This window comes from Conger conger, chromosome 1 (assembly GCF_963514075.1).
Source record: "Conger conger chromosome 1, fConCon1.1, whole genome shotgun sequence".
Classification (NCBI taxonomy): domain Eukaryota; kingdom Metazoa; phylum Chordata; class Actinopteri; order Anguilliformes; family Congridae; genus Conger; species Conger conger.
Genome location: NC_083760.1, coordinates 61,013,229 through 61,041,224, shown reverse-complemented (window position 1 = coordinate 61,041,224; position 27,996 = coordinate 61,013,229). Strand labels below are relative to the sequence as shown.

Below are 27,996 nucleotides of genomic sequence, written 5' to 3'. Positions count from 1 at the left end.
CCATAATGGTCAGTGATACTGTTATTTGATAAAGAGCAGTGATATTGCTATTCCATAGTGATTTCAAACAGAAATTATTTAATAAATTGCTGATGCCATACCATTTTTATTATAGCCATTTGCAATCATATGACAACTATTTTCCCAAGCTCCTGAGACTGACTCTTATTAATATTAGATTAAAAACAGGCAATAGATTAACAACCTGAGGGCTCCGCAGACTCAATTTGCACTTAGGTATCTTTTTTGGAATGCGTTTAATGATTTTTCTTTTTTTATTGTTGTTGGTTTTAATCATTTTTCTTATAAAATATATTATTTTTCTTATGATTTAATATTAAATAATATAAATGTACCATTTAATATAATTTTTATGTATATCTTTGAAATTGTTCATTCAATGAAATGCATGTAATAAATTTGATAGATTATTATTAATTATTTATTACAAAAGACACTAACTTGATAAAATACCAACATTTGACTCCAGTATTTATTAGCAGACACACCATTATTCAAGGCAAATTTGCATTGCATACATTTCACACGATCAACTTTTCTACAACAGCACATGTACTGAAGTAATTTCAGTAAAAAAATACCACTTAACAGCAACTCTAGGCCTGTGGCCTCTTTTTACAAATAATTTCCCCATACTGCTGATCCAAAGCGCTGTTCAACCACATGCAATCTCTTCTGCATTCAAAACAAAGCACCAGGTTTAAAAATGGCAGTAGTTGACAGATGGAAATTAACAGTTATTTTAACCAAAGAATTATCTCACACATGCGTAACTTTATTAACGTTCAATTTGTAGACCGAAGGCTATCAATATCCTGTTTCCTTTTGATGCAGAGCTCTACAAGTAATGACAATGGCTGTGCAATATTACAAAGCTGTTTCAGTTGCTTTGTAAACCAGTGACAAGTGCTTCTGTTATTCAGTGGCAGCAATACAAATATTTTACTCATTTCCTTCTGTTTCTGTTACATTACTGTCTTTCAGTCTTCAGTTAAAATGAAGAAAAATCTACATCGAATAGAGCTGTCTCAACGCTCATATTTTGGCCATCTATTTTGCCCATATTTTCAATGTTGACACAAATTGTTTCTGGGGCTTGGCTACAGTGAAAATACAGTGAAAGCTCTCCTGTACAAACAGCTCACATCCTAGTAAAAAGATAAAAGTGAGAGCAACAACTCAAATTTTCACAATATACTCCTGCAAGTCAACTACAAAAAAATAAAACAAATAAATAACCGTTGACTTGCACAGTACTCCTTACGAGCAGCACCCCACAAAGGCTACATGATACCAACATCTCTTTTATAAACATGTGATAACAAAATATTTAATAATCATATATAAGCCCTGCATTTGACCATGATCATTTTCTGGTATTTTATTGGTTTCAAAAGTTATAATGAACAATTACAGACATGAAGGCTCCTCTATATTATTACACCTTTAAATACCAGCAGTGACACTGAAATTCATCTGTGTTCTGTATTTCTCATCCTTTCATCAGTCCAGTTATGTGCCACACAGCAGGAGATCCATCCAATGATATGACAGCAAGCTCTGTGCCCGTGTACCGCACGTGGCGACGTGAAAAAGGGCCAGTTTTTTGGGTTAATGTTAGGAGTCTCAAGATTTGCGGGGTTCACAGAAGCTTTAAAGCTTAAAAAACCTCAATAAAAATGACTTTGGGCAGGTGTGCCTCTTTGATGACATTGAAGTCTACGGCTGCTCAAGTAGCACTCCCTGAATTCAAGGATACCATTTAAGGCCCTTTCAAAGGGGGGGCAGGCATTCAGAAACAAATTTCAGGCCAGATTTACAAGCCTTTACTCAATCAGCCTTTAATCAATCGAGGGCATTTTAAACTGGTGAGTGCTCTGAATATGCACAGAAAGCACAGTCTTGGAGCACAGCCCTGTTATGTGCCCTTGACCGCGCTCTCTCAGAGAGTGCTCCGTTTCTGGAAAGTGCAGGTCCGTTCTGTGTACCGATGAACGATAAATTAAACTAAATGGCAAATTGAAATTCTTTGCAAGCCTCCACATATTGTTGGAAAAGCAAAAACTGTTAAAAACCGTTGTTTCTGCTAGACACTTCTTAGGATGCATTGTAATTTTTGTACCTTCTTAGTCAAAATACATTTATAAGCCGACAACATACTGCCAACTAATGACCTCAGCAGCACTTCAGTGACACGCATTGCTTAACAGAGTAAGGATAGGAGAGAGATTTGCTGAATAACTAAATTAATAAAGCTGAAGTTCATACACTGATTGTACATACTGTAGATGGTCCCTGCACTTTGGAAGTGACAGCAGGCTAGCACACTCAGCTGATGGATGGTGTCCCGACTTGCAACTTCAATAAAATTTACCTGAGTGTATATAAATGTATGTAGTGAACTAATACTTCTCTGTTCGTTCTCTTTCCCTCTCTATCTCTCTATCACTCTCTCTCTCCTGGAAGAGTACACTGATGTTCACAGTGCATAGTGAGAGGGTTTGCATGCACACACACACAACTGATCAAGCACGCATGTAAAAAATACATTCACAACCGTGTGCACATACATACACATCTGCATAATGTGTACACACACGCACAAAGAGGTCCTCTGGGTGTCAAGGATCTGAGGTTTCTGCGGTGTGAGGTCCTGGCTCATCCTTGAAAAGCGTGGATCTCCTCTTCACTGAAGCCGAGCTCACACACCATCCTGTGAGCCCAAAACACACACCCTTCAAACATTTGTCAAAAAAACCAGAGCAGTGAGCCCCATTGGCAGTAAATATGAAAGCATTAGTGACCGAACCAATGCCTGCTCTATCTGATGCTCACCCCTGTGCCAGCACTGTGAAGGCAGCGGGCCCACAAACACACACCAGACGCTTGGATCCCTCTGGACTGCTAAGGAAGTCTGACAGCATAGTCGCCTCGATCCGGCCTCGATGCCCACTCCACCCGTCAGATGGCTCCGAGAGGACGTACTCCACCTCAAACCTGGAACACAAAGGATATAATTCTAGAACCTCAAATCTGGAACACAAAGGACACCGTTCTGGAACCTCAAACCCGGAACACAAAGGACACCATTCTGGAATCTCAAACCTGGAGCACAAAGGATATCATTCTAGAACCTCAAATCTGGAACACAAAGGACACCATTCTGGAACCTCAAACCTGGAACACAAAGGACACCATTTTGGAACCTCAAACCTAATTTCATTGGTTCATTGGACCACTAACAGGGTTCCGAATCCTCTAAACAGCCTCCCACAGATAAAATTAGCCAATTCATGGAAGGCACAATTTTCAGGCAACAAGTATCAGAACATAAACTGCAGTACCACTGAAATAAACAGAAACACGATTGTAAAAGCTGTACCAATTTCTCAGAAGTGTTCCGTTTAAAAACCTGCCGACAGAGTGGATGAAATATTCATAATATCGGAAATGAATTTCAGAATGAAGTTATGGATTATACATGAACAACTTCATCTCCTTCTAGCCTGTATTCTGGCTGGTCATAAAATGCCAATGAAGAGTGTAGTGATGTTGCCTTGAAATTCAAAGTAAAGCAATGCTGCTCATATTGGGATTTACTCGGTGGTTATCTTTTCACTGCCATAAAATCACAGGTTTGAAGATTGCCAGTCAGCTGCACTCTTGCCAGTCAGCTGCACTCACACGATAATGTGTCGCATAATTCCTCCCAGGGTGGAATTTTTCCTGGTCGTTCCTTCCGAATCTGCCTTTCAGGTTTACAGCACATAATTTTGTGACGTTCGTATCGTTCTGTGTAACTTTGTGGAATTTTAGATAGCTTTTGGCTCTGCCAGTGTAAAACAATACCTTAATGTGAACTTGTGAATGTGAATGCGAATTTCATTAACAAAGTAACATATTTCACAAGTGAATATTTTGTGTTATGAGCCCTTGTGTTATGGGCCCTTAACCCTGCATTGCTCCAGGGGAGGATTGTCTCCTGCTTAGTCTAATCAACTATACATCGCTCTGGATAAGAGCGTCTGCCAAATGCCAATAATGTAATGCAAAAGGCAGGGGGTTCACAGGCACTGGTACTGTAAGTATCGGTAAATTAATCAGATACAGGTAAAACATATAGCAGGCTAGCTACTAACAAAATAAATGCATAGCTTGCTCTACTTTACTTTTCTAGTTGAATTTGCTGAGCTAACATTATTCCTGAGTTTGCTGACCAGCTAGCCCTGTCAGTTGTGATTGATTTGCACTTTGTTGTACGTCGCTCTGGATAAGAGCGTCTGCTAAATGCCACGTAATGTAATGTAAAAGTTAACAAACTGCCCTTCACTGCCGACACAACTGGAGCACACACATTAAAAACAGCTGGTTAATTGGTTAATTTGGTTACATGCCAGACAGTTGAGCTGGCAATGCATACATCATGTTCATAGCTAGTCAATTAGCTGGCTGAACATTCTGTAGCTAGCTAGCAGGGCTGGGCCATGAGGGTTTCTTTTCCATTCAGTCCGTTTTTTGTCAACTCATTTGAAACATTTTGTCAAATATTTGGGCTCCATTGTGTTTCTAAGTGTGGCAGGCACTGCCACAATAATCTGTATCCAGCCAAAAACAGAAAATCTTTTCAGTGAGAAAATAATTGTATACTTCCACTGTGCTTGAGCTTCGGTAAATTTAAAGTAGTAATACTTAGAGTAATTCAGACTCTTGGAAAACAAACGTAAAGGGCTACCTTTCAGATGACACCATTATGTCTGTAGTCAAAAGGGTTCAAGAATAGAAGGCATTTTATTTTCGGTATATCATTTTGAAGCTCGTGTTAAAAAAAGGGGTGATACTTAAGGGGTTAAATATGGCCAAATAATTATAATAATACAGTACATTCATTAGCTAACCAGCTAGCTAGTTCAAATGCAAGCTCATAACACCCTACAATATATTATCACCTGTGAAATGCATTAATTCAATAATTGCAAGTTCACATTGAGGTATTATTGGCTAAATGCTACCTAGAATTACACAAAGTGAAGAAAATCTCACAAGTGACGCAAAATGACACGTTGTGCAACGGAAGCGAGTCTTCAAAAAAATGATACAGCACACCAGTAACAGGGGAGAGAATCCTTGGCATAACAGCAATTGATTAAATTTCTAAATGACACCCAGCCAAAACACCCAGAGTGATACCACTTTGCAGGATTCCAAATGGTGGGGGAGGTGAGGGAAAATGCCTGCCATATTCATATTCACAGAGCTAACCAGAAACAACAGGTAATTAAGACCAGGGAGAGTGATTCAATTTCAGTCATGTTCATACAGAGGATGCAAATGTGGGCGATGACCTTGGCATAGTAAGATGTGGTTATAACATAAAAATCTCTGCACGAGAGCATCAACAACGCTGCATTCAACCACTGCAAAAGCCTCCGGGGGAGGGAGAGAGTGAGGCTACAACAGCTGAAGATACAACATGTGCCAGCAGTAAAAATTGAAAAAATATCATAAAACATATCTCAGCTGAACAGAAAGAGAAAGCACTTAACATGGTTGACAGAAAAAAGCCCTTGCAGGTCAGATGAGCAAACATGAAAATAAGGAATGTAACCACAGCTACCTGCAGCTGCACCCTAACTCCAATTCCACATCAGATCATGTAGTCGGATAAACCAAATAACACACACACACACATGCATACACACACCTGTTGCAAGCACACACAGACTGTATGAGGAAGCAGTGTTGCTACTTGCCTCTCCTCTCGACCTGCCAGTGTGTCCAACTCAGAGCGCCATAGGATGTCCCTCTCTTTCCGGTTGAAAAACAGCAGTTTGGCTTTTCTGGACAGGGTGTGACAGGCAGAAGGAGGAAAAAAGAGGGGGAAAGAAGAAGATCAATGGCACAATGAATTCGACAAATTAACAGGAAATCTGGTTGCTTCTGCTAGGATGACTTGGTCATAGGTAGATTGTCCAGCAGGACAATGACTCCAAACATACATCAAAATCCAAACAGGAATTATTGAGTAAATACAACAACTATTTTCTGCAATGGCCATCTCAGTCTACAGACTTAAATCCATTAAAAAACCTGAGGCCTGAACTGTGGAAGGGGGTAACCGAAGGATATCAATGATTCTGAAAGGTTCTGCATGGTTGGTTTAGTTGGTTAGGTTAGTACTCTAACCTAACGGTTAGTACTCTAACCTAACCAACTCGGAACCTGTTTTTTGGGGAAATAGTTAGACTTGTTGATTCGATTGAATCAATAATAAAGCATACTACACATGTTGGAAAAATAAAGCTTATGTCAATAACTATCATTTTTGGTTTACAGCATTCTTTTTGCATATTTATCAAAGGTGCCAATAATTGTGGAGCCCACTGTAGTTTCAGGAATTGGGACCCCACTGATTTTACCTGTCAGTCAACAATTATTTTTAGTTTTCATGATCACAGTAGTTGACAGAAATCTGGGCCAATTCTTAATAGACCACAATCTTCCTCGCTCTACAGAACTCTGTTTTCATCAATACATCGCTGTGTATTCTAGGCCACTCAATAAGCAGGCATTTAGTCAAGAAAGAAAGTAGTTCAGAGAACTATTCCAATAACTGCAAGGACAAATGAGCTTCTCATTGTGTAGAGAAAATTGTGAAATACCTCACCCTAGTTTACAGATAATGGGCATAAGCTCACCGGAGAGGAGCCAGGTCCAGCAAGGATAGTCGAATGAGTCTGGCCATGGGGGTGAAGCCAGTGCCAGCTGCCAGCAGAAACAGGTGAGTCACCTCACACAGGAGCCGAGAAGTGAAGGGACCCTCCGGACCACTGATGGACAGAGAATCACCTAGAGAGAGAGGGATGTATGTCTTTTTTACGCCATACCATGGTCCCACCCACTAGTGGACTTCATCAGTGCTCTGCCAACCAGCCCAGTGAGTATTAAAACGGTCTGGTGGCTGTGGACAAACTCAGAAAGTGGCTCGAGGCTTTTCCCTGTAAGACCAGCGCTGCCTCCACAGATTCTGAGCAAAGAGGTATTTATAAGATTGGTGCTGCAGATTGAGAATGATAGTGGCAGAGGTATTCATTTTCTGGACAAGCTTTTCAAAATGCAATCTCGAAGAGGCTGAAAATCATCCTCAATTTCCCGGCTGTGTAAAAGAGCAATGTTTTGCCCAACAAATAAGCAAACAATGATTACATCAACCGCACGTAGCACAGTTCAGACCGGACCGATGAACCCGTTACTGTGGATAGGGTGATGAAGAGCCTGGGATGTCTATTCATAATATTCACTGCTATTCTAGTTGCACAAGGTCCTTGGCAGAGAAATGGATCAAGGACTGTACAAAGGGTTAGTGTTCATGCAGCAGAGAAAATAGGGAATTGTTAAAATCCTTTGACAAGAAAAGCGTACCCTACGAATTCAATATAGATGATGTTTTATGCCAATGCTTCGACACATCCTGGTGCAGCAGATGCATCGCCCCTCTGAACTCTACATTCTACATTCTAATTTACTTGCTCGTTCAATACCTCAAATATTACCCACTCAACCCATTTGATTTGCCGTGATAGATTTCCCATTACACTTCTGTTATATCCATTCTACCTTTACACCTTGCTGGTTAGCCGAGAATGGGCTCACCCTCTATAGCCGGGTTCCTCCTGAGATTTCTTCCTATCTGGAAGATTTTTTGCCCTGTTTGAGAGTGTTTCTCCCCACTGGGGAAGTTTTTGTTACCTCATTTTCTTGTTATCTGGGGGTTTAGGTCTGGCTTTGCCCGTAGAGTTACACACAGTAAAGCATCTTAGTGACAGTGTTCTGTGAAAAGCACTATACAAATGACGTCATGTTAAGTCATGTTAAAAATTGACACTGAGAAACCCCCACGCATTTAATACAACCTGGAGGGGACCGTTTGTCATTGCTGGCCAACTGAGCCCAGAATCTATTTAGTAAGCCAGTAAATACCAGATAAAACATAATTGTTACTAAATTCTACTATATCAATCAGTTAAAACCAACAGAATAGAAATGTGGAAACCCTTGTATATACTGACTGCAGCTTCATACAGGTACATTTTTATTTTAATCAATTTCTGGTTTTGTTGATCATTTTAATCATTAATAATTTTAATGATTAATGATTACGGAGGGCCTCTGAGAATATCACACGTGCACTTCTCTCTCTTTCGAGGTGGGGACTGATTTAATAAAATGAAAAAGAATCATTGTCCCCTTAAGTCCATTAACACCTTACTCTGATCAGAGGCCCTTATGTTCCTTCAGGCCAGTTGTATTGTTCATGGGTGGAATTGAAATCGATTGGTCAGAATGATTCAGTTTGTTACCGACTGGATATCCTGAAATGATTACCTTTAGATGATTGGTACTTGGACAAACCAGGATGGGTATAACAGCTTTTTGCACAGAGGGCAAGGGAGACTAGCAAGAGCCGATGCTGAACTGTTTTCTTATGACATTTTGGCACAATGTGCACACAATAAGCAGAGGAAATAGCAGTATAATTATATTTACTCTCACAAATTAATGTAACTTTCCAATTTTAGCAGGCTTATGCTTCCAAATACAGAAATGCCACTAAGAGAGATGATGAAGGCCCAACCTTTTCAGGGACCGTGCAGATATCGTTCTCACATTAATGGGAAATGAGAACAGCGGATTAATTTTACCTCCCCCAGCCGCTGAGGGTTTCCAGCCACAGAGAGCGGCTTAATTATGTTCCTTATCTGGCTCACTTTGTTCCTTTCCTGCCACCTGCCTTTCAGACTTTCAGAATATTGTATTTATATTGCGAGTATTTTCAGCACCGGCCCTGCCTTATTGGAATTTCAGGGTGTGTAATTTCACCCGCTATATTGCAAGGCAGAAATAAAATCGAAGGGCAAGTTCAAACATAATTTTGTGTACTCACTAGATGCCATGATTCGAGCACACACAAAAAAGCATGAAGACTTACAGACAAAACCACAATTCTGTGTAAACCCATACACTATACTGAAACCAGTGCATAGGGATAAAGACTTATGACAGTAAGGTAACTCTGCTTTATTCTTTATTGTTATTCTTTATGTAGTACAACATATGACTGACCCTAGGTGGGAAATGCAGTTTGGATACTCAGAGGGTATAAGGACCCCAGGGGCCATAGGGCTAGCATTTCCTGTTCCTCTATTCTGTGGGGTGTCTATACGAAACAAAATTATATTTATATTTACTTGTTGTTTTTTTTTATTTATTATTTATTAATACTATGGTTTTGCTGTCTATTTTGTCCTTTAAAATTGTATTTGTTTCATAAATGAGATTTATATTTACATTTATATTTATAATAAAGATTTCTATTTGATTTCTCTAAGATTATTATTTGATCTTAAGTAATGTGTTGTCTCTTAAGGCGTTGTGTCTATTTCGATGGTATTTTGATTATCACTGTTGTAAAGGACTTTGTGTTGCATTCTCGAAAAGCGCAATGCAAATAAAGTTATTTTTATTATCATTTAGACTGCTGTGTAAACGCACTCCGCTGAGGGAGAGTATAGGTGTGTGCTAGCTGTTCGCTGTCGTTTCTTACATTCAGCTCAGCCTTCTCTTCTCTCCTCTTTCCTAAATGTTTGTTTTTCCCCTCGGAGCGGCAGCCATTAACACTCACACAGGAGCAGAGGGCTCCGGGACTCACCGATGTTCAGGGCGTCGAGGTGAGGCGTGAGAGCTCCGTCAGGGTAGATCTTTATCATGAGGAAGACGTTGGCGTGCTCTCGCTCTGTGCTGGCCAGGGACTGGGACATCAGTGTGCTGTCCACTGGAGTGTAGGGCTTCACAACCTCGCTGCCTGTACAGGTCACAGACACACATGTACAAAACCACCATTCACAGTCTCTGTACCCACACCTGACTGTACACACATACAAAACCACCGTCCACTGTCCCAGAACTCACACACAATTGTACACATATACAAAACCACCAACCACTGTCCCAGAACTCACACACGCTTGTACACATATACAAAACCACCATCCGCTGTCTCTGTACCCACACCCGATTGTACAGACTACCACAACACACAACGAAGTCTTGTACAAAACGAGACTGAAGATTCATAATACTGAAGATTCATAATACTGAATCTATCTAATAGTCTAATCATTACATTACATTACATTAATGCCATTTGGCAGATGCTCTTATCCAGAGCGACGTACAGTTGATTAGACTAAGCAGGAGACAATCCTCCCCTGGAGCAATGCAGGGTTAAGGGCCTTGCTCAAGGGCCCAACGCCTGTGGGGATCCCATTGTGGCTACACCCGGATTAGAACCACCGACCTTGTCCCAGTCATTTACCTTAACCACTACGCTACAGGCTGCACTACAATCAACCACATTATCCCATACAGGGTAGGGTTATTGTTATTCCATAATGAATAGTCATACTGTTATTTCATAATGTGCACTGATATTATTTCATAATGAGCAGTGAAAGTTACTCCATAATGGTCAGTGATATTGTTATTTGATAAAGAGCAGTGATATTGCTATTCCACAGTCACCAGTGACATACTGTTATTCCACAGTGACCAGTTTTCCCATAATGAGCAGTGGCCTTGTAACCTTTAACCAAGCATCGTAAATGGTAAAGGGTTGGCATTTATATAGCGCCTTTATCCAAAGTGCTGTACAATTGATGCTTCTCATTCACCCATTCATACACACACTCACACACCGACAGCGATTGGCTGCCATGCAAGGCGCCGACCAGCTCGTCAGGAGCATTTGGGGGTTAGGTGTCTTGCTCAGGGACACTTCGACACAGCCCGAGCGGGGATCGAACCTGCAACCCTCCGACTGCCAGACGACAGCTCTTACTGCCTGAGCCATGTCGCCATCGTCTCACGCTAATATTCCCATAAAGCTGCTTTCAAACTGGATGGGTCAGGATGAGGCAGTTTGAAACAGTTTGTTTGAAACCCCCTCATAAACAGAGTGGTGGGGAGGCAGTACCTTGGATGGGAGCCCTGAGGTAGACGTGCCTTCCTACCGGCACCTGCATGTGCGTCCCATGGGGCAGCCGCAAGCCGAACAGCCGAGTGTCGTGTGTGACGTCCATTTTAGACGCCAGTGTGCACTCCCTGTAGAAGACCCCTGCAGAAAGCAGCAGACCACAAACATTATTGTTAATGAATAAATATTAGAATTTTTTTTTTGAAAAAATAATATATATATTTTTTTATAAATAAACACCTGAAAAGGAGTGAACCCGCCAGACCGGGGTCAAATACGCAATTGTTCTGGATTCAAGTACTTTTCTATACCTTACTGAGCTTGTCTGGTGTATTGGAACCTATGAAATGCTCTCAAAAACTGCAAACCCCACCTTCTGGTCCTCTTCATTAGCTCAATTGCACCAAGCGAGACCAATCAAACAGAGAAAGAAATTGTATTCAATCTCTGAATCCAGAACAATGACTTCTTTGACCCAGGTCTGGAACCAACCAAGACAGATGAATGCTGATGTCTTACAGGCTGCTCTTTCTTTCAGTTATTGTGAAATTGTTTCAGATGTTATTTGTTCATTTTGACATTGATTTGTTTGTGATTCCTGGCACCCATGCTGTGAACACTGCTGGGGATACAGGGGTGTATGTGTATTCTCCACACCACAGGCCACAGTATCGCAGGAGCTAATTGGAGAGGAGGTCCATCTCTCACTGAGGCTGATAGCCTGTGGACGCCTGGATAATGCAAACCCCTGAAAAGTATATGGCACCTGAATATTATAAACCCCTGAAGAAATTATGGTATTTGGATAATGTAAACCCCTGAAAAGTATATGGCACCTGAATATTATAAACCCCTGAAGAAATTATGGCATTTGGATAATGCAAACCCCTGAAAAATTGATGGCACCCTGATAATGCAAAACCCTGAAATAATTATGTCAACTGGCTCATTTAAAACCCTAAAAAATTATGGCACCTGTATAATGTAAACCACTGGAGAATTGATGCCACCTGGATAATGTAAACCCCTAAAGAAATGATGGCAACTGGATAATGCAAACCGCTGAAAAAATTATGCTACCTGGATAATGCAAACCCTTGAAAGAATTATGGAAACTGGATAAAGCAAATCTGTGAAAGAATTAAGCCGACCCAGCCCCTGGTAAAACATACTGTAGTAAAGAGTGTCACGCTACTGCAGACTCCCAGGTATACACTGTAATGACACAGCCAAGGACGAAGCTTCTGCGTCGGCACAATCCGGCCAGTGCTCATGGGGAACAGCTTAGCTGACAGGGCCTGGGTATTTCTGCAAATTATTCTGCGTTTCCACCGACTGTAATCTGCCTTCCGGCTGTTTCCGCAGCCAGGTGCCCGGTTCAGTGAGCACAGTCTCCATCTCCACAACAAAATACAATTTCTAAGACTCCCCCTGTGCCATTTTCTCTTTCAGACGCGAAAATAACAGCTTTCCAGCAGGGCTGGCATGCCCAAGGCAGAGAATATTGGCTGCTTTCCCCCCTGTTAAAAGAGGTCTGAGAGATCCCACAGGTCCAAAGAGCATGGGTTTTCATCCTTTACCACTCCACCTGCCCTCTCCACCCACCTGTGTGTGACTGCCCTGGCCAGACACACACATCGATTAACCAAAACTCAGGCCAATAAAGCACACTGCAATTAACTGAACTGAAAAGAGTTAGGGAAAGCCATCTATAGCTGTACAAGTGGAATTTTTCTAAACATAAGAACATAAGCTATAATGGTCAAATAAGGCTTAGTAAGGCCAGCTAATAAATGGGTTAACTGAACCACAAAATTACTGCTTTTGAATGACCATCTCAGGCTCCTGACATCAAGCCCGATTGAAGCTGGTGGTTTGAAATAGGGCAGTCCACAATCGCACACAGTAGCGAAAAGATTCTGCTTTCAGACACCTCACACGCACAAATGCATTAGCCAACCTCATAAAACACTACAAAACAAAAGGATGCAGAAATTACCAGAAACGGGGTATGAATATGTATGCTACTTTATGGGAAAGAAGTTTCATAATTAAAATGTAGCTCAGTATTATTTATTTATTTGTTGCTGATCTTCAGAGAGGGGGAGCGTGAGAGGGAATAAGACAGAAATCATAAGAAAAGGCATGAGAGTCAGAGAGGGAGAGAAAGAGACAGCCTGACCGAGAGAAAGAGAAAGAGAGAGGAAGAGAGAGACAGACAGAGAACAAGGAAGAGCGAGAGACAGAGGAGAGGAAGAGAGAGACTGGCTGAGACAGAGTAGAAAGAGACAGAGTCAGAGAGAGAGGAAGAGTGAGAGAGTGAGAGAGAGAGAGAGAGAGAGAGACAGAGGAGCAGAACAAGACCAAAGAGGCATATCGAGGGGTGGGCAGTGGGACCGAGAGAAGACTCACCCCGATCTTTCCTCCGCAGAAAGGAATCATGGGACTGCAGAGGCTCGCCCAGCCTGTCCCACTTGGCCCTGGTGGCTTTCCGTAGGCTCACCTGCACCTTGCCCACCGTGCTCATCGTCTGCACTACACACACAGAGCAACACCGTCAGCGCCTCGGTGTGGAGAGAGCAGAGCATTGCCTCCACCCCCCCAAATGCCTGTTCATCAAAACACACTCTAAAACAAACTGATCCTGCCTACCGACCCATTGTAGCCTCCGGCAAGGTGTAAGCTGTGGCTAAGAGCAGCTGCTAAATGAACAATCTGTACCTTTACAAAAGGACAGGTCACCGTACATTTTCATTTTTTTGGCTTACGTCGCCTCCGAGACTGCCACTTCTCAGCTATGGCACAAACTAATTACATTATTAACACTTAATAACCAAATAAAAAAAGTTATATCCAATATAACTATAATAGATGTAACTCATTAAATGTAATGGCGAGGACATCGTACCGACAGTTCAATCAGAACTAACGGTACATATATATATATATCTACATACCCTGACCACAGTGCTGAACTGTATTTGACCGTGAGAAGTCTGCTCACTGCAGACTGAATGCAAATGAAAGCACATGAAAGAAATAAGCTAAGCGAGTGCAGGTTGTGAGCGCGAGACTCATTCAGTCATCTTTACAAAGCCCTGAGCGCATTACAGGCACTGTACAGCACCTCTTTTTCAGAGTACGGGCCACAGAGGCTCGGTCACCAGTGCTATCCGCCTACTCACTTCCATCACAGCAAGTCCAATCCCTTCATGCATCAGTTTAGAGCTTGGGGGCCACAGTCAAACCTGAACTACGGCAGTTTCCAAGAAGGGGGGATTAGGGAGGGGGGTTAATGGAGCTGGATTAGAGCGGAGCGTGAGGGCAGAGAAGCGTGGCCTTGTTTGCACAGAGGAAGTTTGAGGAGTTTCTGCCTGACATGTTCAGTTACACACAGTGCATCAGTGAATCAGTGAATCAGTGAATGCTGTTTATTGTGGATATTACAGCTTTCGTGTACCCTTTATTGTCGAAGTACCCAGTGAAGGAGACATGAATGGACTGTACATACACAATCTGAGACGTTTACATGTGTCCAGATCATGAATGCTGACTGGCCAGGTTTTCCATATATCGATGAGCAGACGCTGTTTCTCCTGACATATTTTCCTGTTGAACTCAATGGAAAAAATATTCAGGAGAAACAATTATTTTCATATCGACTGCATATCTGGCAGCAGCACATGGTTTGAGGCTCTTGATACCTTGAACCCTTGATGACTTAAAGCCATTTAGCCAATAAATGTGTTCCATACTGCATCAACATAATTCCCAATTCCCATAGAGATACATTCAATGCTTTAGTATTGTTTGTACGACAACCGGAAAATAAGACATCAATACTCATGATGTTGATGTTGATCACAGGCATCATGGCATGCAAAGGATATGCAAAATAATAGTAAACATTACTACTTTCATTTACATAACATTCATGCGTCCCAAACATTATAGTGCCTTGAAATGGGGAGACTGTATAAACCCTGCTGTAATTTCTACATGGAGAAACCAAAATGTATAAAAATGCCCTTTACTAAAATCTGACAATAGGCACTTTAACCACATGTGACTTATTACAAATCTCAAGTCAAATCTCAATCTGAGTCTTTGTCTCAAACATTATGGAGGGCAATGCTAGAAACCAAATGTTTACTCTTTGGCACTGTCTTGTGAGTGACAGACAAAAAAATAGCCTGTTGATGTGGTGGGCTGGCAAGCTTTTTGCCATTGGTGTCCACAATAAAATGCCACAGGAACAATGTAGAACTTGAGTTCACAACTTGAGGGCTGCAGGTTCAATTCCAGGATATGGCACAGCCAACATTAACAGGATCCGGAAGCCTAAGCTGAAATGCTCTCCAAAAATGAATTATACATCAAATAAAAGTAACGCCTGTCAGTCAGAAAAATTGGATTACCAAAAATTGTAATCTGAGTCCATATTTATTTATATTAATTTATACAAGAAAAATGGTATATTTGTATATTTAAGAAAAAAATGGTTGTAACGATATTTTACTTACTGGCAATACATTCTTCCACTTCCTGTGATAATCCTACAAGAAAACAATGTTTTATGAGGTTATGTTACATCTTACTGACCACACAAAAAAGCTGCACAGGAAAAACACAACAAAAATTGGTGGATTGGGGGGTGGTCACTCACGGAGGTGAAGAAGGTAGGAAAGCTTTCCAAGGACCACCTCCACCCGAAGAGTGCCGCCCTGCAGGTCAACGACTGCACAGCCCGAATTGGGGATCTGTGGGGTGAGAGAGTGCGGTTTATGATGCAAACCACTGAAGCACTAGAAATAAGCTCTAGACACTACCTAGTGCATGACTGTTATTGACCCAGCTTTGTGTTTTATATATCGAGACGTTTACCTTCCGTTTGGTGTACACCACTACATTGACCATTGCCTCAGTTTGGAACCAGTCGAACCTGCCACACAAGAAAAGATGTCAGCAAAAGAGCACGTCCCTCTACCAGGACAGTAGAAGATTCAGCACATTATGACTAGGTCTGAAGTGGCTGAGGAGACTGGTGAGCAGGCTAGCTGATGGTCTGGGTGTATCCCCGATCACACCTCTCTATATTGCTCCTCAGCACGCAGGAGACCTGGCGACTGAAGACCGAGTGACTCACCAAGGAGTCATTTTGTTGTTGTTATGCAATCACTCAGTAACTCAGTTCCCACTAATGTCAAAAGCACCAGAGCAGGTTTTTGGGCGGAATGAGCTGATAAAACGACTGAATTCGCAGCTTGGCAGTGAAGTGGTTTAAAGCTTTTTTCAGTTGTGTGACAGTTATATGAAAATTGCTCCAAAACAGGAAATGGAAGACTGTATATTTAGAAACAAAATTGATAGCTAAAGCCAGCCACTGCTCCCACAATCCATCAATTTGACAGACTTGCAAAGCACAATTGGGGAAAGAAAATCGATGGGGAGTTTTTGGCTGCGACACCCTGGTCTGTTTTGTGAACGCCTTTTCAAAAAGAAGTGAGCAGCAAACTCATTTTAGAAGACCACTGAGGCAGGTTATTTGGGGATAGATATTTGCAAGCGCAAGTTTTCCACTCCCAGTTAAAGGATATGAGAAAACGTGTGTGTCAACCGCGAACAATCTGCCCCCAAAACGAGTAAGTATCTCAACCGGACAATATACAATGCACTGGGTATTATGAATCCACTTTGAGCGACAAGGATGACCTAGCCTCTGTGACATTATAACCACCTCTTTTCAACTGACCAACCATACATTCACAACCTGCAGAATTTCTGTTTCTGATAAGGAGAGAATGACTCCTGGAAGATGAGTCTCCATAGCAACAGGAAGACTGTCATTTCAGTATCAGAATAAGAGCACATGCATCTGATTGCTTTGCTGTTATTTTTTCAGGATACATGTGCAAGTGTTTGTTTGTGATTGCGAGCACGTGCATCTACGTGAATTCACGTGAACTCGCATACATACATGCAAGAGCACATTTCTCTGGGTTGCTCCACAGGGTGGTTCTGCACTCAATAATATGCATTCATTTGTGTTTGAACATATGACAGAAATCAAATTTTATGTTATAAAAGACTGTAGCTATCTATCATTGCAAAAACCTGTGTGCTCCTGTCCATGGAGACAGACTGGTCATTTTACATTGTGCATGCACGTGTGCTCACCATAAGACTACACTGTCAGAAATAAAGGTATGAAACGTACCTAAAAAGGTACAAATGCTTATCACTGGGGCGGTATCCAATAGATGCATAAAATTATACCCCAAGCCAGCAATATATAACTCATTTGTACCTTATTTGCTTGGAAAACATACTCACTTGTACCCAAAGTGAACACTACTACTTTCAGGGTAGATTTGGGAAATTTGATCCTTGAAGAACAAAAAAGTACCTCCACAGTCACTTTATTTCTGAGAGTGGAGAGAGAAAGGGAAGATATTTGGCAGGTCTCAGATCGGTTGGACACACCCACCTGGGCCGGGTGTCTTTGGGTGTGGGCGGGGGCAGAGGCTTGGGCAGGGCTGCTGAGGAAGGTGGCTTCAGGACCAGGGTGGGGAAAGCAGGGGGTAGACCTGAGAGGAAGCAGGACACCGGAGGGAGCCACAGGTGATATAGACAGAGCGGTGTGTGTGTGTGTGTGTGTGTGTGTGTGAGTGCATGCGTGTATGTGTGTGCGTGCGTGCACATGTGCGTGTGTGTGTGTGTGTGTGTGTGTGTGTGTGTGTGAGAGTGTGTGTGGGTGTGTATGTGCTTGTGGGTGTGGGTGTGGTGCACGTGTGTGTGTGTGTGTGCATATGCCTGTGTGTATTGTTCTACGGAAGCATTTCACATATTCTCACCATTCACAGGACTGGTCTGCTTGTCAGTACTTAACTGAGCTGCCAAGGACAAAAGCAGAAACAACCATGAGACAAAATAATCTGTAATAAGAAAATAATACAATAAACATGAATATTGCCCAATGCATAACGCATAATCTATGCTATGCTCAACATCCATTCTAATCTTTCCCAGGCTCTTTCCTTCCCTGTCCCTGTGAGGTCAATGCTACACATGATTTAGGCAGCTATACACAGCACTGTGCTTTCAACTATGTAGAAAACAAAACTATGAGGTCATTTAGAAGATAGAAATGGCAGTTTAGCAGCTCAGGAGATGCGACTGCTAGCACTGGCCTGCTGGCTTGGGGGCATATTAGCTTTCAGTGACACAGACCAGCATGAAGCATTACAACAATAACAAGGTAGTGAGGAAGCATGACAACAGAGGCTGGATTCGTGTCGCATACACCAAACTGGTATTTATCCACTTTTATTTTGTAATAAGCGGGAAACCACAAGGACTGCTTTGTCACCTCATAACATAATCTAAAGAGGTAATGACTACGGAGGGACTTTAAAGATTCTAAACTTGCAGTACGGAGTAAGGGAACGACTTCACAAAAGTGCAAATTATCCCACTTCACACTTCGACATAGCAGCCCTTCTCTGGGAATACATGAATCTCATTTTCAGTTTAGCACTTAGCCTGTGGGCACAGTACTAGTGCTTATGAAAATACTTACTTACCTTAATAACCTGCTCCTTGTAACCATATGATTCTCTATTACTCTTGTGGGCAAGTGCACAGAACTATTGCTGATAATAAAAAACGAATTAATTTGTTCGCTCACACATGCACACACACACACACACACACACACACACTATCTGTACCTTTAATAGAAGTGCTGGCCTTGACAGCCATTCTCCCCACCAGACACTCCTTGAGCATGGACTCATAGTTCACCCAGCGGTGGACCTGGAAGCACACACAGAGTCAGCAATCATTATCATTCTGCTACAGTACACACACATCTGCAGTTTCACAATGGACACCATGCAGGACGGATCATACACAGAATAACATCCATTATCATTCTGCTACAGTACACAGTAAACACACATGTACAGTTTTACAATGGACAACATGCAGAACACATCATACACAGAATAACATCCATTATCATCCTGCTACAGTACACAGTACACACACGTAGTTTCACAATGGACACCATGCAGGACGCATCATACACAGAATAACATCCATTATCATTCTGCTACAGTACACAGTACACACACATGTAGTTTCACAATGGACACCATGCAGGACGCATCATACACAGAATAACATCCATTGTCATTCTGCTACAGTACACAGTACACACACGTACAGTTTTACAATGGACACCATGCAGAACACATCATACACAGAATAACATCCATTATCATCCTGCTACAAGTACACAGTACACACACATGTACAGTTTTACAATGGACACCATGCAGAACACATCATACACAGAATAACATCCATTATCATTCTGCTACAGTACACAGTACACACACATGCACAGTTTTACAATGGACACCATGCAGAACACATCATACACAGAATAACATCCATTATCATCCTGCTACAGTACACAGTACACACACATGTACAGTTTTACAATGAAACTGTACAGAATGCATCATATAAGGTATCAGCATTCATTACCATTCTGCTACCGTCTACAGTTTCACAGGGTGGGTTATTGTATAAGTCTATACTGACCACCCATATAACAGAACAAATAAATTGGTTCCCTGTGACCTTGTCAAACAAAAATCCCAGCTTTGGCTGATGAAAATATACTCTTAAAATTTTCCTTTTTTCCACTTCCCTACACATACATTGAGACATGTTGCAGCCACAATGTTACCAATTAGCTTCACAAATGTGTAAATCACAAATTTGCTTCTCCTAAATCAGTCAGTATCAGGAGATGTAGCAGTCATGGCCATTAGCATAGATAAAGCTGGCATCTTCATTGAAAAGTCATTGTGACCTCCATTTTAATTTAAAGGTGCAATAGGTCATTTTGGAGTTCTAATGGTCAAAAGAGGAATTGCAAACATCCTCAAACCACAACACTGTTTTTCAAACCCATTTTTATGGGTTATGACCTCGAATTATTGTATAGCTATAAAATGTTTTGGCACAGAGTGTTGGTCCATCGACTGTATATTTCAAAACCCGAATTTAAGGACTATAAACTCAGGCAGAGGGTAAGTCATAAGATGTCAGTGAGCCTTTTTCAACGATAGGAAGGGATTCACAATGGTCTTGTCACAATGTTTTAACACAAAACGCTTACCTATTGTACATTTAAAATGTCATATCTGAAAAGTGCGCTAGCGTACACATATTAGCATTCACAGTCATCCTCCTCCATGTGTGGCTGTAGCGTGTAAAGGTCGGGTACAGGCAGACGCTCATACTGCAGTATCCAGCAGCACTCTGAGCTCCGCGCCGTAGCGCTCGGCTGGCTGAGGTAATCCACGGCGCTGCCGTCAGAGATAAGGCAGCCCGCTGACATCCAGCCCCGCTTAGGAAGGAAATCCGCACACCGAACAGTCTAAGCACTGCCGCTCCGTTCAGCCGTGACGCGCTCTTTCAACCGGGACGCCGTCTCCAAGGTGATGAGGCATCTCCCGAAATACCCCCTTCCCCCACCCCCCACTGTGGCTCTGGGAACGGGCAGAAAACCTGATGACCCAAGATTCTGAGGACTTCAAGTGCATTCACAAATATAACTTGCTGCACGGCCAGACTGAATTGCCCATTAATTGGTGCTGCACTCACTTTTTTTGAAGTGATTTTTGAAATACAAAAATTGAAAAATGCTTCCCGCTGGGGCAGGTACCTGGTACATAAAATTTAGCACTCGCCAGTAAAATATAATTTGCACCCTTTTTGCTTGGAAAATGTACTCATTTAGACCCCAGAATATCACTGTACTTTCAGGGTACATTTGGGAAATTTGATACTTAAAGAACAAAATTGTACTTTACTTCTGAGAGTGTGAGGTTCGACCCCAACTAATTTTAATCCCACTGATTGTGAATGTGTAGTTTGTGTTAGCTTGGTGACATCACAGTTCTGCATTCCTGCGTGTAACACTGCTATATCTGGGGGCAGCGTTGTAGCATAATGATTCATGAACCGAGCTTGAATCTTAGAGATCACCAACTCGACTCCCAGGACGGACACGGCCATGGCAAGGATATACCTTCAGCAAATATCCAGCTATATAAATGCATACTGTGTAAGAATACAGAAAGCTGTGCAAGTAGCTCAGGGTGAGAGTGTCTGTTAAATGCCTGTAATGTATCCTCCAGTGCTGTAAGTATCCCTGGGTAAGAGCTGTAATGTACAGTAATGATATCTCCCCTCTGCGGTCCTCTTCTCACTCTCAGCTCAACAATGGAGGAGCATTAGCCTTTCAGACACACTCACTATCAATGTGCACATCATCCTCACACACTCATTCACACACACACACACACACACACACGCACACACACACGCACACTCAGACACACACATTCACACTTGCATGTGCGTGCACACACACACACACGCGCACATACATACACACACACACGCACGCACGCAAACACACACACACACACAGACACACACATTCACACTCGCACGTGCACACACACACACACACACACACACACACACACAGAACAGTATGTCCTTGCCTTGTTAGGTGTGTAGGTGCATCACTGGCTCACCTGATCAAACAGGTCGGTTCCATCCGTACCAGCTGCCCTCATGAGCTCATCTTCACCCCCAGGGTGATACTCCATATAGGGGCTGACATTATACACCATGCCTGGAACAGAGCCACACATCAGCACACATGCCACTGATACGCATACGTATATATATACACACACACACACACACACACACACACACACGCACACACATGTGCCAGTGATACTCACATCAACACACACACACACACACACGTGCCAGTGATACTCACATCAACACACACACACACACACACACACACACACACACCCACACACCACTGATATGGATGCACACACATGGCACTGATATTCACATGAACACACACACACAACTGATATGCACATCAACACACATTCTCAAACACACACGGCATTAATGTAAAAATATAGTTTAAAAATTGTATAGACAACATTGATATGCACATGAACAGACATGGCATTGATATGCACAACACACACACAATCAAATGCACATCAACCTCACACACAGCAAACATGACACACATGAATACATGGTGACACCACACTATCACAGTCCTTACAACATAAACCACCTGGTTCCAGTTACATAATGCATTAATAAGCTTCAATTTAGAGCAGTTAATTTGTTTTTCAAGGACCAATTAGCAAAACTGAAGTATATGCACTGACATGTGACCACTCCTGGCTAGAGTCACACTGCCTTCGGTTGCTGCGTTAACTGCGTTAGCAAAGTGCCCTCTCCTGGCCGAAATGAGCAGCGCAGGGCACTCAGATTGCCTCTCAACACAATGTTCGCCAGGAGTGGGCAATCCCATTACTGCAGAGTGGATTTGTACAACAGGCCTTTCTGTCCACCAATCACTCTGAAGCATTAGCTAATTACAGTCCACGCAGTTTCACTGGCATATCAGACCAGAGTAAAAGGTTTAATAAAGGAACAGAAAAACAGCCTTCACCTGTACCCCATGAGTTTATAGAGAAATGCAGATATAATGCCAGATCACATTGGCTAAATAAGACTTATTAAATAATAAAAGTGGTATCTAAGAATAGATACAGATCTCAACAAGAATTCAATATCAACTGTGAATGACAGTGTATGGAAGTGTTCTCTTATTTCATATTGCTAAGATTGCATTTGCTGTTAATTTCAGAGACCATGTAAACAGATGAAACACAAACTAAAATATAGCTTGATTAAATTCGGCATATAATCTCCACATTTGGAGATTACTGTATATATCCACATTTGGAGATTACCAGAGAGAAATAACTAATTGCACAAGCTAAAAAACAGTGCATGAAAAGCTAAACATGGAGTAAACCCACACCGCACATTACGCAAAATATTACTGAGAACTGGCTCAGTCTGACTTCCCTAAACATGTTCCACTTTCAGACACAAAAGTATAAACATGTCGCCTAGAGAAACTAAAGCAGATTGATAATAATAAAATAGATTTTTACTCTGGATCAGCGGGTGAGGTTACTTAAACTCCACAACGGGCTGAACTACAATAAGCTATCGGTCACTCACTTGACTAAACCAATCAAAATTTTTTGCAGTTGGTGAAACGCAAGGATTGGCTCAAATCAGAACATTAGCATCTCCTATCTCAGGCTCAGGGTGGGTGAGGTTAAGATATTTCCTAAAAATGTAATGCCAAAGTGCTATTGAAAGCTCCATCTTTTACATTTAAATTCAGTGTATAGTCATTGTTATCCTTCTTCACAGCTCCCACAGAAAGCTCCATTACCAGGTGAAGCCAAACTGCCATTAGCAGACCATGCTAAGGCGCACTGCCGTGTTTTCTAATGAACTCATTCCACAGTGATTTCCTTTTCCGTAACAAGCTACTTAATGCCACTGTGTATAGTATTCCATTTGCGTTGCTTCCTGGAGAGGAAGAGAGATTTGACACACAGTGCTTCACATAAGCCTGGGAGAAGCAATTAAAGAGAGCTAGATTGAGCTAGAGCCCAATGCACTCACAGTGTCCCTGTCAGTCCATAGCAGCGTGATCCACTGTGCCTTTTAATTCATTTGAGCTGTCTGTTAAAGCATTTACATGCGTGCGTGGCTGTGGGTACAAATTGGGCTAACTGACCGTTTCTATGCAAACATGTGTGCGTGGTTACACATTGCCACAATATGTCCCATTACACAAATCATCAAAAGTGCAGCATGCTTGATGTGTACTTTATCCAGACTTATGCTAAGACTGCTCCAGAGTGGTACACAGACCCACAAAGCAAGTTGGTGATGTTTATTGTTGACGTCACTCACAAAGTTGCTAGTATGAGTATGTGTCTGGCAGTGTGGACTGCATGTTATTTGTGTGTGTGTGTGTGTGTGTGTGTGTGTGTGTGTGTGTGTGTGCACGTGTGTGTGTGTGTGTTCATGTGTGTATGTGTGTGGGCATGCGTGTGTGTGCATGTGTGTGTGTGCGCGTGCGTGTGCGTGTTCATGTGTGTGCGTGTGTGTGTGTATGTGTGTGTGTGTGTGTGTATGTGTGTGTGTTTATTTCTCACCTCGTATGCAGGTCCAGCAGTCCGCCGGCGTGTTGTGTTTTCTTAGCTCCTCCTCCGTGACCTCGATCAGCCGCCCCCTGAGCCCGGTCAGGTCTCTCCCGCTCTTGCTGAAGCGGATCCAGTCCATCAGACTGCGGCCTGGCTTCAGTGACACCTTCACCAACACGGAGAACATGACACTGATCACACGACCATCAGGACCACCTTCACGGACCTCAGTACACCACTTAACTCATCTGACCATTAGAACAGTTTCAATGGCTGCATCCGAAATCGCATACTAGCTTACCATTAAGTATGTCAAAATAGTATGAATATGTTCGAAACCATAGCTGCATAAAATAGTATACGACAACTACCTGGACGTGATACTACATTTGGGAAAATATCAAAGTATGGGAAGACTGGACATGCTGGCACAGTGCTGGCAATATAATGCATTGCAATAGGTCAGGCCCCAAGCAACCAATAGGGCAGTGTTCAACCCAAAGCTGCAAAAGAGTTATGTAGTATGCAATTTTGGATGCAGCTCTTTTTTCAGCAGCACCTTAGGATGGGAGGTATGTCCCAAAATACAGCATGGGTCATGGTACCATGAGAATGATGTAGTTCTTTTCAGAAGCACCCAAGAACCACCACACAATAGCCCAAGGGTCTTTCTGTGAAAAATCTACCAGACGTGTGGGGGCTGACCATCCAATTTTTCTCAAATGTTACGTAAATGTTCTTTACATATTCAATAGAGAACATGCAAAACATTAGCCTCATTAGATTTGTCTTTCAAGAGATATTGGCTCTTAAAAAGGGGGGGTTGAACCCATCATGCCGATGGAAATAATTTTTTCAATATCTGATGGCTTGCTGCGTCAACATTACTTGGTGGATGACTTCCAAACGGCTAACACTAGTAGATATTTTATTTAAGTTAAATTAAGTCAAATATATAATCTATGTTAAAATTATACAGTGCCAAATTTGGATCTAGCCAGAAAATGACTGCTAGACATTCAACCAAGTAGATGGTAAGGTAGAAAGTTTGTTCTTCAAAAGGCATAATAGGCCTACTTATGTACAAAACATTGAGTTGATACACCCAAGCCTTTGTATGTTTTGATCGGTTCAAACAGGACCTCAACCTACAGAAATCTTCTCTACTGAATATATAAAGAACATAAACACAGTTTGAGCAAACCCGTACACCAACCTACAACAACAGAAAAGGAACATCTCCTGTGGTAATCTCCCCATTAGAATTGTGTAATAGACCCATGTCATTCTTCAGTGTTCAGTGACGGTATCCAGTTATTTAGCTCATGCTTTTATCCAAAGCGACTTACAGTTGATTAGACTAAGCATAAAACAATCCCCCCTGGAGCAATGTGGGGTTAAGGGCTTTGGTTAACGGCCCAACAGCTCCACTGATCTTATTGTGGCCATGCTGGGGCTTGAACTGAAAATCTTCCGGGTCCAAGTCATGTACTTTAGCCACTAGGCTACAGGCTGCTCCTCTGTCATGTCAACTGACCCAGCCTGCCATACAGAGGACCAAACTGTAACAAATACTTCTGCCACCATGAGCCCAAGTCACCATCCACTGCTGCAGCAGAGTCACATTCGATCTGGTTTTAGAATGCCAGCCAGTTACCCCCAATACAGTTTACCTTTGAGTACTACACAGCACATTTGTATTTTAGAGTTTTGCATTTCAGTACACGGAAAGAATGGTGAAAAAATAAACAAACTTAGTGAGACCATGACAGCAGTAGGCCAGGTGATTATTCTATCACGACAAACTGATCGTATGGGCCAGGGAATGCATGGTGTCTAAAACTTTCATTTCAATAAAATTTTATTTGTATAGCGTTTTTTACAAAAGACTGAAGCACGAAATAGCAATCTCTGGAGGAACACGATCGTCGGCAAGGTTTAAAATAAAGGTAGAATGCATATAAAATAAATGCAATGAGAAATCTATCGCGACACTTCAAATGGGTTCAGCAGGTTACAGTTAAAATATAAAGTCCAAATCAGAGGAAGTATATGGCTATAGCGAGCAGTTAAGAAATGCATCTCAATGAGTAAATGTGCTCCGCAATGACATTATACAAATCAAATTTCCGGAGCAAATGCGCCGAAAATGGGAACACTGCAGAAGGTCTGGTAGGCCACATGTTGAAGATAAACCATATTACGAGCAGCTTTTCAGCTTCAGGTCCTTCCAACAGTTCTGTGTCTAGAGAACTACAGCATGCTTTTTTATAGTGTCAATCTAGAAGACTGCTTCATGTAAAGAAATCTAGTTTCTTAGTCCAGATTTTCCACAAATTCATGAATTACCGTCCAGATCTTTTTCACTGATTTGATCTATGATGCTGTGGCTGGTTACAGAAGGTTCCGACATGTTGCTGTTATAGTTACGCATAGTCTTACATAAAACACATCGGTGGTTTCAAGAACGGCTGACATAATTTGTAGTTTTGATAAACACATAAACATGAATATCTGATACTACATTTAATACTATACATTATATGGCCACATGAGGCAACGTTGGTTAGAATATGCTAACAGGTTACTAAAAATACTTATGTAGACTAGCTACTTGTAGCGGTCAGAGATGGGTGCTCTGGACGTCATTTGTCCACATTCAATAGTAGCTATCCTTGGTAGATAAATACTTCCAGCACTGAACATTGCCAGGCTATCCAGTCAAGACAGAATCGGGGAAAATAACTTGCCAGTTTGCAATACATTCAACGCTACACAATTTTCATATTCTCAAATAGCCAGCAAACTTGAACTAGCTTGTAATTGCACTTACTTTGTTTCTCCCTGACGGAGCCACTCGCTGCTGCGAACTGGGAGCAGGAAACGACTGCGATGGGACGTTCAGCATCTTGATTTTCCTGACACACCACCAATTTCTGAGAAAACCTAAACGACAAGTTTTGAATTGATGGAACTCTCACACACACTACTGGTTCAAATACCGATGTGTGAAATGTGGCAACCGTCCGTGTCCGTAGTGGAAATGGGACATCGCTACGAAATGTCGCTTGTTGCCAAGCTAATAAAAACACGAAAAGCAATACAGCTATAGTTGGTTAGCAAAAAAAGAAAATTAAAAAAGAATATTACCAAACCGCGTGAATGGTGGTAGTTGTCAGTTAACGAGCTAGCTAGCTATCCCGTAGCTAACTGACTCAACTAGCTTCAAGTTCCATAATTAGGGATTTCGGCTTATGACGAATTCATGATTTATCTAAATGAGTCGACAGACAGAGACAACGAGACTGCTTGTTATTTAAAGACTTTCTTGACCGGTGGACCCCTCCGAGTTGGAGTTAACGTTATGTCACTTTTCTTACGGCTAACTTCCTTGTTTTTAACATGACGCAATTGAGTGCGCGTTCCTTGTCGCACATCTATGACGACCATAAAGCGTATTAGTTTGGCAAGAGAGGACAGCGACCTCTGCCGTAAGTGTGTATTTTTGGATGCATCGCTAAACTGGGTCTGGTCATGTCCTGAATTAATGAGTTATTGGCAATTTGGCACCCTTAATAAGTATGCACAGACATAGTGTAACAAAAAATAATAATAATAAGACTTAAGTCTTATTTTTCACTGCACATGGGCTATCCTACCACTGCTATGCGGACGATACCCAACTCTTCGTCTCGTTCCCGCCGTCTGATACGCAGGTTTCAGCCCGTATCTCTGCTTGCCTGAGGGACATCCAGAGCTGGATGGACAACCACCATCTAAAGCTCAACCCAGGTA

The 27,996-nt window shown here is 42.0% G+C and overlaps 1 protein-coding gene across 2 annotated transcripts; it reads right to left on the bottom strand.

The window, feature by feature from the left end:
- Positions 1-419: 419 nt before the first annotated feature.
- LOC133109354 (cytochrome b5 reductase 4) lies at positions 420-27,582 on the bottom strand. Of its 2 annotated transcripts, XM_061218648.1 has the most exons (17): positions 27,352-27,582; positions 27,035-27,147; positions 24,214-24,367; positions 21,673-21,773; positions 18,781-18,865; positions 17,905-17,943; positions 17,538-17,637; positions 15,935-15,992; positions 15,717-15,810; positions 15,574-15,606; positions 13,463-13,585; positions 11,051-11,191; positions 9,728-9,880; positions 6,717-6,867; positions 5,772-5,858; positions 2,857-3,018; positions 420-2,734 (listed from the first exon to the last, which is right to left on the bottom strand). In XM_061218648.1, exons 2-17 carry the CDS (start codon positions 27,107-27,109, stop codon positions 2,680-2,682), a joined length of 1,611 nt encoding a protein of 536 aa, XP_061074632.1. In that variant the 5' UTR covers positions 27,110-27,147; positions 27,352-27,582; the 3' UTR covers positions 420-2,679. The 2 variants fall into 2 exon arrangements, with proteins under 2 accessions (XP_061074632.1, XP_061074643.1); XM_061218659.1 differs by having other exon boundaries at positions 27,035-27,582.
- Between the last annotated feature and the right edge of the window lie 414 nt (positions 27,583-27,996).